Source organism: Rhinoderma darwinii, chromosome 7, assembly GCF_050947455.1.
Source record: "Rhinoderma darwinii isolate aRhiDar2 chromosome 7, aRhiDar2.hap1, whole genome shotgun sequence".
Taxonomy (NCBI): Eukaryota; Metazoa; Chordata; class Amphibia; order Anura; family Rhinodermatidae; genus Rhinoderma; species Rhinoderma darwinii.
The window spans coordinates 95,500,361-95,515,725 of NC_134693.1; the positions used below are offsets into that span (position 1 = coordinate 95,500,361).

The 15,365-nt window shown below is 43.1% G+C and overlaps 1 protein-coding gene across 5 annotated transcripts in view; it reads right to left on the reverse strand.

Annotated features, from left to right (window-relative positions):
- The window catches only part of ZC3H7B (zinc finger CCCH-type containing 7B), a 231,682-nt gene that overhangs the window by 198,591 nt on the left and 17,726 nt on the right, over positions 1 to 15,365 (reverse strand). For all 5 annotated transcript variants that reach the window (XM_075833706.1, XM_075833704.1, XM_075833707.1 and 2 more), the window contains exons 2-3: positions 9,461 to 9,521; positions 9,337 to 9,376 (exon numbers count right to left, since the gene is read on the reverse strand). In XM_075833706.1, coding sequence (XP_075689821.1) covers positions 9,337 to 9,376; positions 9,461 to 9,513 — 93 coding nt within the window. In that variant the 5' untranslated portion in view covers positions 9,514 to 9,521. The remainder of the gene's footprint in view (positions 1 to 9,336; positions 9,377 to 9,460; positions 9,522 to 15,365) is intronic.

Below are 15,365 nucleotides of genomic sequence, written 5' to 3' on the forward strand. Positions count from 1 at the left end.
AATGGCAAGGACGTTTAACTAATTTTGCCATCTGGATATCCATTTTAGGGATATCGTCCCAGATGCTTGTAGCCTCATTAAAAACGAGGCGATTTCTAAATTCACGGGAGACCCCGAGGCTTTTTTCTGGGTCCTTCCAATTTCTCATTTATTAGTCAAACAGGTTTTCATTAATAGGAAACGCATGTTTTTTTCTTAGATTTTTAGACCACCGAAACATCTCATCTTGGATGTTTTTTGTTTTTTAACTTCAATATTCATGGTAACCATGATTGCTTTCCGTAAATCAGCCATGTGTTTCTTTTCATCTCCTTCAGGATTTATTTACCCCAATTCATCTATGTCCTCTGGATCTTTAAAAGAACAAGAGGTCCCCTTCAGTGTCTGAATCAGATGGAGGTTCACTCACTAACTTCGCCTTCTTATACGGGGGAAGGAGTGGCCGCGTATTGAGGCTGTATTGATGGTAAGAAGGATTGAACTTCCTCTCTGATCATAGAGCGTAGGTCCTCCATAAAGGAGGGTTGTTCAGCTTTGATTCATTTATTAATTACAAGACGAAACCTAATAAACGAGAGAGAGAGGTAGACCCAGTGTCACGTTGGGTACGTGGACCCACTGGGCTGTACCGCCATAATGGTATGGCAGCTGGCCAACAGGACACATGTAACAGTATAGTGTACCTGTGGTAGCTTATAGGTGTACCTGTGGTAGCTTCGGACAGTAACGTGGCAAGCTCGAAAGGGACTTTAGCAGCAGGCGGACACCAGGCGTGGTGTAAAAACGACAGACGTGGTACACAGAACAGCACGACTTTAACTCAATATGGTAGTTGACTAGGACAGCACGGGATACCGGTTACAGGTAGCAAGAACGGAAAACACTGGGAACTGGAAGACACTAGGGGACCATTTGCAGAGACAAACTAGGGTAACGACAACAAAGCTCAGGAAAATCAGGAAGGGGATGGGCCCCGCTTATAGTCCAGGGCTAATTTTGTACCTTAACTCAGGTGCGGCCAGGAGAAGCAGAAGTGAGCACTGGCGTCTCCTGAGGAGATGGGGCCAGCACTCACAGATCCATGGCTGCGGCCATCAGGTGGTGAGTGAGCCTGACGGGCCGAGGCCATGACACCCAGCTTGTACAGTTCACGGTAATATACTACATATTATCCCCATGGGAAATACTCACAGGAGTGGAAGGGCAGGAGACCTCAGATTCTTCAAACTGACACCACCAGATCAGCGCCAGGAATGGACATGCTTGGAAACACATGCAAGTGGCAATTTGCAATGAACACGCTGGTGTATCTACCTACTCCGCGTTCCCGATGGAGTCCCCGCTTGTCACGTGACTGCCGTCTGCGCGGTCGCCTGATGCCACTTCCGGCGGATGTTTGGTCCCGTACCTGTAACCACGTGGGTCGCCGACGGAAATGCTACACTCTCTCCAGCCTCACGGGACCGCAGGCGGATGGGTGGTTTCTTCTATAAGGGGGAGGGAAGCCCCTAGGTACGCTCCCCCACAAATAGAACACCGGTCGGAAGGAGGGAAGCCCCAGATCCTGACCTCAATGTTAAGGTAGGAAAATCTCTCTCTTCAATACCCCTCTCCCCTAGGGGAAGAGAAGAGGATCCGCTCTTCATCCCGACTCCTGTAGGGACAGGAAATACACTGGTGGGAGGCTGAGGGTCGGGCCCTTTTAACCTCTCTCAGTTCCTCTCTCTACAGGAGGTCAAGGGATCATCTTCCTAGCGTGCCGCCATGGGGAACAAAATGGAAATTCAGGGGTGGTATTAACTTACCTAATATACGAGGGTACAATTTGGCCTGTATAGCAAGACATGTCATAGACTGGGTGGTGTCTACTAGTTATCATTCAGATCACGCGCTTGAATCACATTTTTGTGCCCCATGGGACCTCTGCACGCTCCTACATTCGTCCCCATCAGCCATGGCTGGGTACATAAAGCAATCGGTGATCTGTAGAGATACTTTCATGACTTGGAGGGCGATGAAACGGAGTTATGGTTTATCTTTTCGAATTTCCAAACATCTTCCCCTATGGAATCATCCGGAATTCGCTCAAGGAAGACATAGTAGTCTTTTTGCAGAATGGAGGGCGAGGGGCATTCTAAGGGTGGAACATCTACTCCATGACACGGATCCGAGATGGCTTACGGGTCAAGAATTGATAGATAAATTTGGGTTGAGACCTTCCCAAAGTATCCAATATGCTCAGGTCCAGCATTTCTTTGGGAATGCGCTAAGTAAGGGAAGCGGGTCGAGAGGTGATCGCAAACAAAATGGATAAAGCAATTTTTCAACATCCTGGAATGCTGTCTGTATCACATATCTACTGCAAAATTAGGGATAGTTTGATTGTTACTCCGCCAGAACAATTTTTTATAAAATGGGAAGAACAATTAGGAGACGGGGACCTCAGGGACAAAATTTTGATAGGATGGGGTTCAGTTCGGAAACATGTGATGAGGGAGGTGTAGAGAGATACTCAGTTTTGCATAATGCACAGGGCAATCTTCGGTTTTACTATACCGCCGAGCACTGCTATGCCTGACCGCCTGGTGGCCTGTCCTAAATGTCATATTCAAAAAAACAGATCTGTTCCATGGTTTATGGCAGTGCTCAGCAATTCAGCCCTTGTGGTCTCAGGTCCGTGACATGATGGATACACTGTGGGGATTGACTTTGCCAATGTCACATGTCCTTTTCCACTATTGGGAGGAGACGACGGATGGTGGCAGAGCGGAAGGGAGACACCTGCCTCAACTGTTTCATCTGATCTGTTTGGTAGTTTAAGGGGTATTCCGGAACTAAAAAATTACATTTATTTAAATAAAACAATGAAAATGATATAACTTTACAATGTACTTACGTTTCATCAGATGGCTGTAGCGTCGTATATCCTCCTCCGTCACCGCCCCCTTAGTGAAGCAAAATCTGCACTTCCTGTGCAGACCCGTCCATTTAGTCTTCTGCCTTGCTTCCGGTTTCCGGCTTTCACACTGTACGGTTACGTCACAAATGACGTAACCGTACCACGTGCTTCTTTATCTCAGAGCATGCGTGGTTAACACACTCCACCGCGCATGCTCTGTGAAATTATAACCCCTTATAAATTACCGACGGAATACGAAGTTGCGGGAATAACGGCCGTTTCGGCCGTCTTCCCGACAGGTGCAGGAGCTGTGACAGCTGCTGTCTCGTACAGCAGCTGCCGCAGCTCCTACAGCGGGGACCGATCGCTGTGTCCCCGCTGTCTAACCCCTTAAAAGCCGCGTTCAATAGAGATCGCGGCTTTTTAGGGGTTAAGTTACCATCGCCGGCCTGCTACACGATAGCGGCCGGCGATGGTTACTATGGCAAACGGACACCAAACAATGGCGTCCGGCTATGCCATCGACGGAAGCCTAATGGGTCCTGACAAAGTCAGGACCCACTATGCTTGCTGTCAGTGAATAGCTGACAGTTCTAATACACTGCACTACGCATGTAGTGCAGAGTATTAGAATAGCGATCAGGGCCTCCTGCCCTCAAGTCCCCTTGTGGGACAAAGTAATAAAGTAAAAAAAAAAAAGATGTGTAAAAATAAGAAAATAAAAGTTAAAAAAAAATCCCCTTTTTTTCCCTTATCAGTCGTCCTTTTTTATTAATAAAAATATATAAATAAAATATACATAATTGGTATCGCCGCGTCCGTAACGGCCTGAACTACAAAATTATTTCGTTATTTATCCCGCGCGGTGAACGCCGTAAAAGAAAATAATAATAAACAGTACCACAATCACAATTGTTTGGTCACTTCACCTCCCAAAAAATTTATTAAAAATAGATCAAAAAGTCGCATGTACCGAAAAATGGTCCTGATCGAAACTACAGTTCGTTACGCAAAAAATAAGTCCTCGCACGGCTTTATTGATGGAAAAATAATAAAGTTCTTGCTCTTAGAATAAGATAACACAAAAAGTGAATGATTGTTTACAAAACGTATTTTATTGTGCAAACGCCATAAGACATAAAAGAACTATAAACATCTGGTGTCACCGTAAGGCCGGGTTTACACGAGCGTGTGCATTTTGTGCAAGCAAAAAGCGCGGCGTTTTGCGTGCGCAAAAGGCAATTAACAGCTCCGTGTGTCAGCCCTTTATGATGCGCGGCTGCCTGGTTTTCGCGCAGCCGCCATCATTATGACACTCCGTTTGGATGTTTGTAAACAGAAAAGAACGTGGTGCTTTTCTGTTTTCATTCATCCTTTACAGTGCTGTTGCGTGAATCACGCGCGTCCCACGGAATTGCTTCCGTGCGACATGCGTGGTTTTCACACACCCATTGACTTCAATGGGTGCGTGATGTGCGAACAGCGCACAAATATAGGACGTTGTGCGTTTCACGCAGCGGACATACGCTGCGTGAAAATCACGCCCACCTGGCTGCACGGCCCCATAGACTAACATACATCCGTGCAACGCGCGTCGCAGGGACCTATAACACGCTCGTGTAAATGAGCCCTAATCGTATCGCCCCGCAGAATAAAGTGAATATGTCATTTATAGCGCAGGGTGAACGCTGTAACAAAAATAGAATAAAAAAACAATAGTAGAATTGCTGTTTTTTTTAGTCACCACGCCACTTAAAAATAGAATAAAAACTGATCAAAAAGCCGCGTGCACCCCAAGAAAACTACAATGAATTCCTCAAGGGGTCTAGTTTCCAAAATGGGGGCACCTTTTGGGGGTTTCCACTGTTTTGGTACCAGAAGACCTCTTCAAACCGTTTAACCCCTTAATGACCAGGCCATTTTGAACGTTAATGACCAAGGATTATTTTTGTTTTTTTCACCGTCACATTCCAAGAGTCGTAACTTTTTTTTTATTCCGTCGACATAGCCGTATAAGGGCTTGTTTTTTGCGGGACGAGTTTTATTTTGTAATTCCACCATTTTTAGATGCTTTTAATATATTGATTAACTTTTATTAACTTTATTTTAGGAGAGAATTGAAAATAAGCAGCTATTCCAGCATTGATTTTCACGTTATAAATTTACGACGTTTACTATGCAGCATAAATAACATGTTAACTTTATTCTATGGCTCGGCACGGTTACGGGGATACCAAATATGTAAAGGTTTTATATGTTTTCCTACGTTTGCACAATAAAAACCCTTTTAGAAAAAAATTACTTGTTTTTGCATCGCCGCATTCCAAGAGCCGTAACGGTTTTATTTTTCCGTCTATGTGGCCGTACGTGGGCTTGATTTTTGCGGGACAATGTGTAGTTTTCATTAGTACTATTTTGGGGTACATAGGACTTAGATTAATTTTTATTTAATTTTTTATGGTGGGAATGGGAGAAAAGAGCGAATTTTGCCGTTGTTTTTTTGGACGCCGTTCATCCAGCGGTTTAATTAATGTGTTAATTTTATTGTTCAAGTGGTTACGATCGCGGGGATACCATATATGTGTATGTGTGATTTGTTTTGACACTTTTACTTTAAAAAAAACACTTTTTGGGCAAAAAAAGTAGTTTTATTTGATTTTCACTGTAATTTTTTTTTAGTTTTTTCACCAACTTTATTTAACGGATTGACATTTTTTTTTTAGTCCCACCATGGGACTTCACTATGCGATGTGCCGATCGCATATATAATGCTTTGGTATACTTCGTATACCAAAGCATTATTGCCTGTCAGTATAAAACAGAGGGAGCTCCCTCCCTCTGTCAAACACATTAGATGCCGCTGTCACTATTGACAGCGGCATTTAATGGGTTAAACTGACGGAATCTGAGCGCGCTTCGATTCCCGCAGTTGCAGCAGGAGCCAGGCTGTGTATAACAGCTGTGCTCCTGCCGCTGATCGCGTGGGTACACTGGCAGTACCCGCACGATTACAGGACGGATATATCCGTCCGTCCTGCGCGAACTAGCAGCTGCTGAGGACGGATATATCCGTCCTTCGGCGTTAAGAGGTTAAAAACGCAGATATCCAGTGATTTCAGCTTGTGCTATCAGTAATAGAATGAGAGCACCAAAATGAAGACTGAGATTGCAGAAGTTAGTAGAGCTGGGTGTAGTAGGCGGAGCAAGTGCACTGCTGCATGCACATTGCATGCTGGGACTAGAGCAGTGCATGCAGGGAGGAGAAACACAGGAAGAGAAGAGGAATGAACTTACTGAGCAAAACAAACCTCTCAAGGTAAACAATAGGGAGTAATGTTACTAAAACCATTTATTATCAAGAAAAAGATAGTCAGAGTGCACGAATATATTAATAGGGGAACATTGCATTGATTTAAAAAAAAAAAAAAAAAAGGATTGGAAAACCCCTTTAAGCGACTACTGCTACAACAATGGTTGGTATCGACAATACCAACTATGCAAACTGTAGTGAACCAACTAAAGCAATGTTTACACATAGAACGATTAGATGCGGAACGTATGAAAACCAAACGCACTAAAGGATTTTTCATAAAATGGAAGGCATTTATGATACGGCATTTATCTGAATCGGAACTTAAAACAGGCGGTGTCTCCCTTCACGATCAACAAATGGTACTTGTTGGAAGTCTTAAAGGGTACGCTGGGTCGTCTGCATTTGCGGGACAGCTGAATTTCTTATCAAACTAAACTAGGATTTTCTCTTCCCGAGAAGGTGGGAGGGGTTTGTACCCCTTTTCCTTACTACTGCTTCATGAATATTCTTATTTTAAATTTTTTTTGATACAAATGTGCACATTTCTTTATTTGTTATATTAAACTTTGTAGTAATACTGTTTAATATGTTTGAGCCTGCATGCTCTTATTTGTTGTATGGTTTTGTATAACTGGAAGAAAATAAAACATTTTAATAAAAAAAAAAAAAATGGAAATTCATAATACCACATGCCTCACATCAATAAGTGAATGAAGGCCGTTTTTATTTGTTTTACTAAGTACACATCATAAATGATGCTATATATTTGTTGGGCAGGTTAATACGGTCGCGAGGATACCGAATGTGTTTATATTGTGTATTGAGACTTTTATTTTAATGTTTATTTAAAAAGGTGTATTTGTATTCTTTTATTTTACATTACTCTTATTATTTTACGTTTCTATTTTTAAACCTTAACATACTGGCATGTATCTATATGCCAGTACATTAGCCTGTGTATTGATCTGTATACAGGCAGTTGTTAGGACATACCCAAGTATGCCCTAACCGGAAATATGGTCTTCAACGGACCCTGGGCTGTCTGCCCATATACGGTATGTCCCTCGATCTAAGGGGTATCCCCCCTCTCATTTTCCCCTTGAATGCTGCGGTCAGCTTTAATTGCGGCATTCAAAAGGAATAGAGATCAGATTTTAGAGCGGGGCTGCAGCCGTGTAAAACAGTGATGTACTGCGCATGCGCTGATTCAGAAGCAGCGGAGCGGGCGCGCTCATGGAGAATACGGGGACAGGCGGGATCACGGCTCCTAACCTGCCTGGCCCTGTCAATCAAAGGAAGGGAGGGTCGTACTGGGGTAGAAGTTAGAGCAGTTTGGCGCAACGGTGACACCCTCGTTGCTTCAAAAAGCTAATTTGCATATAAGTAATAAAGTGATTATTACTGCAACGGAGCCACTTGGCTGAAAAACTAAAACAGCGTTAGATTCAGATGAGGCTACACTATATTACTGTGCTGCTGCTTTGATAGGCAAATTTCTGGAGACAGACTCCCTTTAACATAAGGGACCAGCAGATACAACATACTCAGGTGAGGTGGAACAATGGTGGGGAGCAAAGAGCGGCGACCCTTAAGCTGGTGGGAAACAAAGGAGCTTGCGCTTTTGTCCCTTTGTCCTTCATTGGCAGGGTATCAACGGTGCCATGATGTCAACACAGTGTGCCCGCAATTGGAAGGGGAAAACGGGGACAGAGTCACCGTGTTTCCCAGCTAGGAGAAAAAAAATAAACATGAAAAAAATAAAAAAAAGCAGAAGACAGCCTGCTGTACCGGCAGTTGTGTCTGCCTCATACGTCACTGAGCCAAGACTGAATTATTCTTAGTGTCACGCCTCCTAAGGCAACAGCATATACCCACAGTCTTTATCTCTCAATGAGACGAACAAGAAATACATGTAATGTCATTATTTAAAAAGGACATGTCACTAGGTCATATAAGTTGAATGCGTTTCCTGTCCTGAATAGAACGGTCTCCCTGATTCCAGCGTGTTTTTGGGTTTTTCCTGGACTACTGACCCCCCACCCTCCCCGTTCCAAAGATATGGCCCACTGTTGTGTTGGCTCCCTATATGCTAATTTACATATAGGGAGACTATATGGGAATCAGGGAGACTGCGTTATTCAGGTCAGTAAAAAATAGTTCAACTTATATGACCTAGTGACAGGTCTTCTTTAAAGAGAACCTTTCACTTCCCCATACATGGGCAGCTGAGTGCAGCATGTAATGGGGAGGGCTGCACAAGCCCTGGGGCACTTAACTTTTTTTTTTCTACCTCCCTCCATTATTTAAATATCGGTGCCGTTATATTTGGCGCCCGCTATTTAAATAACCCCCTGAACGGTCAATGGGGCGTGTATTGGCAAGGGGGCGTGTTACTATGGCTGTGACACTGTCCAATCAGATATGGACAGTGTTACAGCAAGAGCGAGTAGAGTGTGTGTGTGTGTGCGCGAGCGCGCATTCTTCAGCTTTCAAGATCAGTCCTCTGCCGAATCGGCAAGGGGACGTGTCACTGCTACAGACAATGTAAAAGCTGGGGAGCGCTTGCACGGTCCACAGCAGATACACGCCCCTTGCCAGTTCAACAGACAATGTACAAGACGGATCTCTTGCAAGAGCTGGAGAGGAGCACGTGCATGAGCGCTCTCCCCAGCTCTTACACAGTCCGTAGCAGTGACACGCCATCTTGCCAGTTCGCCAGAAGACGGATCTTGAAAGCTGAAAAGTGAGAGCGTGCGCACGCACTCTCTCCTCTATCCTCGCTCTTGCTGTAACACTGTCCATATATGATTGGACCTGTGTCACGGCCATAGTAAGACACTCCCTTGCCAGTACACGCCCTGTTGACAGTTCAGGGGGTTAATTAAATATTGGGCGCCAAATATAAGGGCACCGTATATAAATAACGGAGGGAGGTAAAAAAAATAAATAAAATGTAAAGTGTCCCAGGGTTTGTGCAGACTTCCCCATTACATGCTGCACATGTATGGGGAGGTGAAAGGTTCTCTAAGAAAATGTTTTCAATGTTTTAATTCTCTAAATTTTGCCGTTACAGTTGCATGAAAAAAATTGCTGTAGAAGAGTCCTTATTATTCAATTTATTTACCTTGTAATCATCTTCAGTTCCATGAAATGGTATGGTAGATCTGTTGAAAGTAAGAAACAGTTGTAAATAAATCCAAAGGTTAGCTATTAACAAACAGAAAAAGCAGCAAACTGAGTAAACTCACTGAATAAATTGTAAGCCCTTTTCAATATCTTCTCTACGTATTTGTCTCTCCATAGAAAATCCTGTGGGTAAAAGTTCAGATTGGTAAAATTAGTTAGGGCTTAAATTGTCTATTATCTGTAAGAAGAAAAAGGTTTAACCCCTTCAGGACACAGCCTGTTTTGGCCTTCAGGACGCAGCCAATTTTTTCAAATCTGACATGTTTCACTTTATGTGGTAATAACTTCGGAATGCTTTTACCTATCCAAGCGATTCTGAAACTGTTTTCTCGTGACACATTGGACTTTATGTTACTGGCAAAATTTGCTTGATACATTAAGTATTTAATTGTGAAAAACACCAAAATTTAGCGAAAAATTGCAAAAATTTGCATTTTTCTAAATTTATATGTATCTGCTTGTAAGACAGGCAGTTATACCACACAAAATTGTTGCTAATTAACATTCCCCACATGTCTACTTTAGATTGGCATTGTTTTTTGAACATCCTTTTATTTTTCTATGACATCACAAGGCATAGAACTTTAGCAGCAATTTCTCACATTTTCAAGAAAATTTCAAAAGGCTATTTTTACAGGGGCCAGTTCAGTTGTGAAGTGGATTTTAGGACCTTATATATTAGAAACCCTCGATAAGTCACCCCATTTTAAAAACTTCACCCCTCAAAGTATTCAAAACAGCATTTAGAACGTTTCTTAACCCTTTAGATGTTTCACAGGAATTAAGGCAAAGTATATGTGAAATTTTCAAATTTTTTTTTTTTTTGCAGAAATTAATTTTTCATCTATTTTTTTTGTAACACAGAAAGTTTTACCAGAGAAACGCAACTCAATATCTATTGCCCAGATTCTGCAGTTTTTGGAAATACCCCACATGTGGCCCTAGTGCACTTACTGACTGCAGCACCAGCCTCAGAAGCAAAGGAACACCTAGAGGATTTTGGGCACCATGTCGGGTCTGAAAGGCTCTTGCGGCGCCAAAACAGTGGAAATCCCCCAAAAGTGACCCCATTTCGGAAACTATACCCCTTGACGAAATTATCTAGGGGTATAGTGAGCATTTTGACCCTGTAGGTTTTTTGGAGAAATTATTGGAAGTAGGCCGTGAAAATGAAAATCTACATTCTTTCAAAGAAAATGTAGGTTTAGCTAATTTTTTCTAATTTCCACAAGGACTAAAAGGAGAAAATGCACCACTACATTTGTAAAGCAATTTCTCCCGATTAAAACAGTACCCCACATGTGGTAATAAACGGTTGTTTGGACACACGGCAGGGCTTAGAAGGGAAAGAGCGACATTTGGTTTTTGCAGCTCAAATTTAGCAGGAATGGTTTGCGGAGACCAAGTCGCATTTGCAAAGCCCCTAAGGGACCAAAACAGTGAAAACACCAAAAAAGTGACTCCATTAAGGAAACTACACCCCTTGAAGAATCCATCTAGGGGTGTAGTGAGCATTTTGAACCCACAGGGGTTTCATAGATTTTATTAGAATTGGGCAGTGAAGATAAAAAAAATACTTTTTTTCCCAATAAGACGTAGCTTTAGCTCAAAATTTTTCATTTTCTCAACAAATAAAGGAACCCCAACAGTTGTAAAGCAACTTCTCTGGAGTACGGCAATACCCCATTTGTGGTCATAAACTGCCGTTTGGGCACACGGCAAGGATCTGAAGAGAAGGAGCGCCATTTGGCTTTTGGAGCACAGATTTTGCTGGATTGGTTTCTTGACACCATGTCACTATTGCAAAGCTCCTAAGGTGTCAGTACAGTGGAAACTCCCCAAAAGTGATTCCATTCACAAAACTACACCCCTAGATGAATTCCTCAAGGAGTGTAGTGAGCATTTTGACCCCACAGGTGTTTTAGATTTTATTAGAATTGGGCAGTGAAAATTAAAAAAAAATCCTTTTTCTTCAATAAGACGTAGTTTTAGCTGAAAATGTTTCATTTTCTCAACAAATAAATGAAAAAAAGCACCACAATACTTGTAAAGCAACTTCTCCTGTGTACGGCTATACCACATATGTGGTCATAAACTGCTGTTTGGGCACACAGTAGGGCTCAGAAGGGAAGGAGCGCCATTTGGCTTTTGGAGTACAGATTTTGCTGGATTTGTTTCGGGGCGCTATGTCGCATTTGCAAAGTCCCTGTGGGACCAAAACAGTGGATCCCCCCCAGAAGTGACCCCATTTTTGAAACTACACCCCTCAAGGTATTCACTTAGGGGTGTAGTGAGCATATTAACACCACAGGTGATTGGCAGAAATTGGTGTGCACTCGATGTTGCAGAGTGAAAATGGGATTTATATAGATATGCCAATATGTGGCGCCCAGCTTGTGCCACTGGAGACACACACCCCAAAAATTGTTAAAAGGGTTCTCCCGGGTATGGCGATGCCATATATGTGGAAGTAAACTGCTGTTTGGGCACACTGTAGGGTTCAGAAGGGAGGTAGCGCCATTTGGCTTTTGGAGTGTGGATTTTGCTTGTAGTAGTCTTGTATTGAGTCTTACTGGTGTTTCCGTTTATAATGTGGGGGTACATGTAAGCTGGGCAGAGTATATACGGGGCATAGTCAGGTGGTATAATAATGGGGTAAATAAAAACAATAAAATAATCCATAGATGTGTGTTACGCTGTGACACAATCCTTTCTGCACAGGCCAGTGTCACACTGATAAACTGTGTCCTTTCTTATCCCCCTTTTGGTCCACACTCCGCACCTTTGCAGTTTGAGGAATTTTGCTGAGAAGTATTGTCCTGGTATAATACGGGCACCGTCACTTCCAGCGGATATGTTTGGGCCCTCCCCTTCCTGGATCCCTAATTTTAGGGCCTTGATAAATCGCCTCTTGAAACAGAAGAAAGGTTTCCCTCGGGCCGGCACAACTGCATATTTTTATTTCCCGGCTTATTGGAGCCTTAACTAATTTAATTTTTTCATAGATGTAGTGGTATGAGGGCTGTTTTTTTGCAGGGCGAGCTGTAGCTTTTATTGGTACCATTTTGGGGTACATGCGACTTCTGGATCACTTGTTATCCTTTTTTTTTTTTGGGAGGCAAGGTGACCAAAAAACAGCAATTCTGAGATTATTTTTTAAATTCTTTTTATACAGCGTTCACCACGCGTTATAAATTACACGTTACCTTTATTCTGCGCGTCAGTCCGATTCCGGTGATACCTAATTTATAGCACTTTTTTATGTTTTACAACTTTTTGCACAATAAAATAACCTTTGTAAAGAGAATGGATTTTTTCTGTCACCAAGTTGTGAGAGCCATAACGGTTTTAATTTTTTCGTTGACGGAGCTGTATGAGGGCTTATTTTTAGCGAGACGAGTTATAGTTTTTATAGGTACCATTTTTGGGTACATGCGACTTTTTGATCACTTTTTATTTCAATTTTTGGAAGACAAAGTGACCAAAAAATAGCAATTATGTCAGTATTTTTTAGTTTTTTTTTACGGCGTTCACTGTGCGGAATAAATAACATAATATTTTTATAGTTTCGGTCGTTACGGTCGCAGCGATACCAAATATGTATGGCTTTATTTTTTTCAATAATAAATGACTTGATAAAAGGAAAAAGGGCGATTGTGTTTTGTGTTATTATTTGAAACTTTTATTGTATTTTTACAACTTTTATTTTTACTTTTTTTACACTTTTCTTTAGTCCCACTAGGGGACTTGAAGGTCCAACTGTTTGTTTGATGTTCTAATACATTGCACTACCCATGTAGTGCAATGTATTAGAACTGTCAGTTGTTCACTGACAGCAAGCCGATCAGGCTCCGCCTCCGGGCGGGGCCTAATCGGCTAACGTAATGGCAGATAGGAAGCCTTTGTTAGGCTTCCATTTGCCATAGCAATCGCCCCCCCGCAACAATCGGCCCCCGCAATCGCGTAGCGGGGTGCCGATGTTGCTATAAGAACTTAAATCCGGCGGTCACTATTGACTGCCGCAATTAAGGGGTTAATCGGTTCGGATCACCGCTGTGATCCGACCCGATGTTTTCCCCCAGTACTAAGGCTGCTAGTAGCAGCCTGTACTGGGAGATGCCGGGCTGCGGGGAGCGTCTGTGTGCTCTGTTAGGAGCACACGTGGATTAACGGGCTGCAGGCACAACGACCAGCTTTGCAACCCGTTAATCTACGTGGGGTGGTCGTGAAGGGGTTAAGAAATAACTAGTGTATCGTTAAGTTACGAAAACCTGGCACAGACCCCGGGACGTGCAGTAGAAAGAATATTCCAGCATATAGACTGGAACTTCAAGGCCTCGGAAACTATGTAACTTTATATCCTACTTAACAGAAAAATCTGGAATAGACAAATTGTGCCCTTAGCTACAGTTTCCATTTGTACAATATACAATTCATAATTAATGTAGTATAACAACCACCAAGAATGGTCTTGTGAGATCTCCTTGTGAGGTTATTTACTAAGCAACAAGTTCTAAAGATTAATTCACACTTGTGTTGAAGACTCAAATTCTGTTAGGCTGGATTCACACGAGCATGTTCGGTCCGTAAAGGACGGAACGTATTTCGGCCGCAAGTCCCGGACCGAACACACTGCAGGGAACCGGGCTCCTAGCATCAGTTATGTACGACGCTAGGAGTCCCTGCCTCGCTGCGGGACAACTGTCCCGTACTGTAATCATGTTTTCAGTATGGGACAGTAGTTCGGTCCGAGACTTGCGGTAGAAATACGTTCCGTCCTATACTAACCAAACATGCTCGTGTGAATCCAGCCTTAGATTTGACAGGAAGGATAGCTCTGCACGCATGGCTATTCCTCCCATCAAAATGATAGAAATCTTGATGAAACACTGGATCTGGCAAAGCGACATGGCTTCCAGTATAAATGCATGCATTTTTAACGTCAAAAATGCATTTTCTAAGTAAAAACCAGAATTAGATCCAGAAGATGAAACACTAAGGCATTTCTTTATATATTTCTGCTGTTTAGGTTCCGTTTTTGGCTTAAAAAAATACATGCAACATGAACAAGGCCTTAGGCCTCATGCACACGACCGTAAAAACTCCCGTTATTACGGGTCGTAATTACGACCCGAAATAACGGGCCCATATACTTCTATTGGCCACGGGTACCTCCCCGTATGCTTACGAGAAGGTGCCCGTGCCGTTGAAAAAGATAGAACATGTCCTATTTCAGGCCGTAATAATGGCACGGGCAGCCCATAGAAGTCTATGGAGCTCCCGTAATGACGGGTGGCTACGTGTGTGCACCCGTCATTACGGCAGCGTTGCTAGGCGACGTCTGTAAATAGTCACTGTCCAGGGTGCTGAAAGAGTTAACTGATCGGCAGTAACTTTCATCACCCTGGACAGTGAATTCCGATCACAATATAGAGCAACCTGTAAAAAAAAAAAAAAAGACGCTCCTACTTACCGAGAACTTCCTGCTTCTTCCTCCAGTCCGGCCTCCCGGCTGTTGCCTTGGCGACGCGTCCCTCTCTTGACATCCGGCCCGACATCCCTGAATGACGTTTCAGCCCATGTGACCGCTGCAGCCAATCACAGGCTGCAGCAGTCACATGGACTGCCACGTCATCCAGGGATATCGGACTGGATGTCGAGAGGGACGTGTCACCAAGGCAACGGCCGGGTAAGTATGAATTTCTTTTACTTTTACCTCGGAAAGGGCTGCCGCTTCTCTCTATCCTGCACTGATAGAGAGAAGGTGCTGCCGATTAGTGCAGTGCAATTTTGCCCGTAAATACGGGTGGAATACTGGTGACACCGGAACCGTATTTACGGGCACGGGTCCGTAAATACTGGTGCAAAACAGGTCGAATACGTGTGACACCGGACCCGTATTTACACCAGTATTTACGGGAGGGAAAAAATACGTTTGTGTGCATGAGGCCTTACAGTGATTATTTC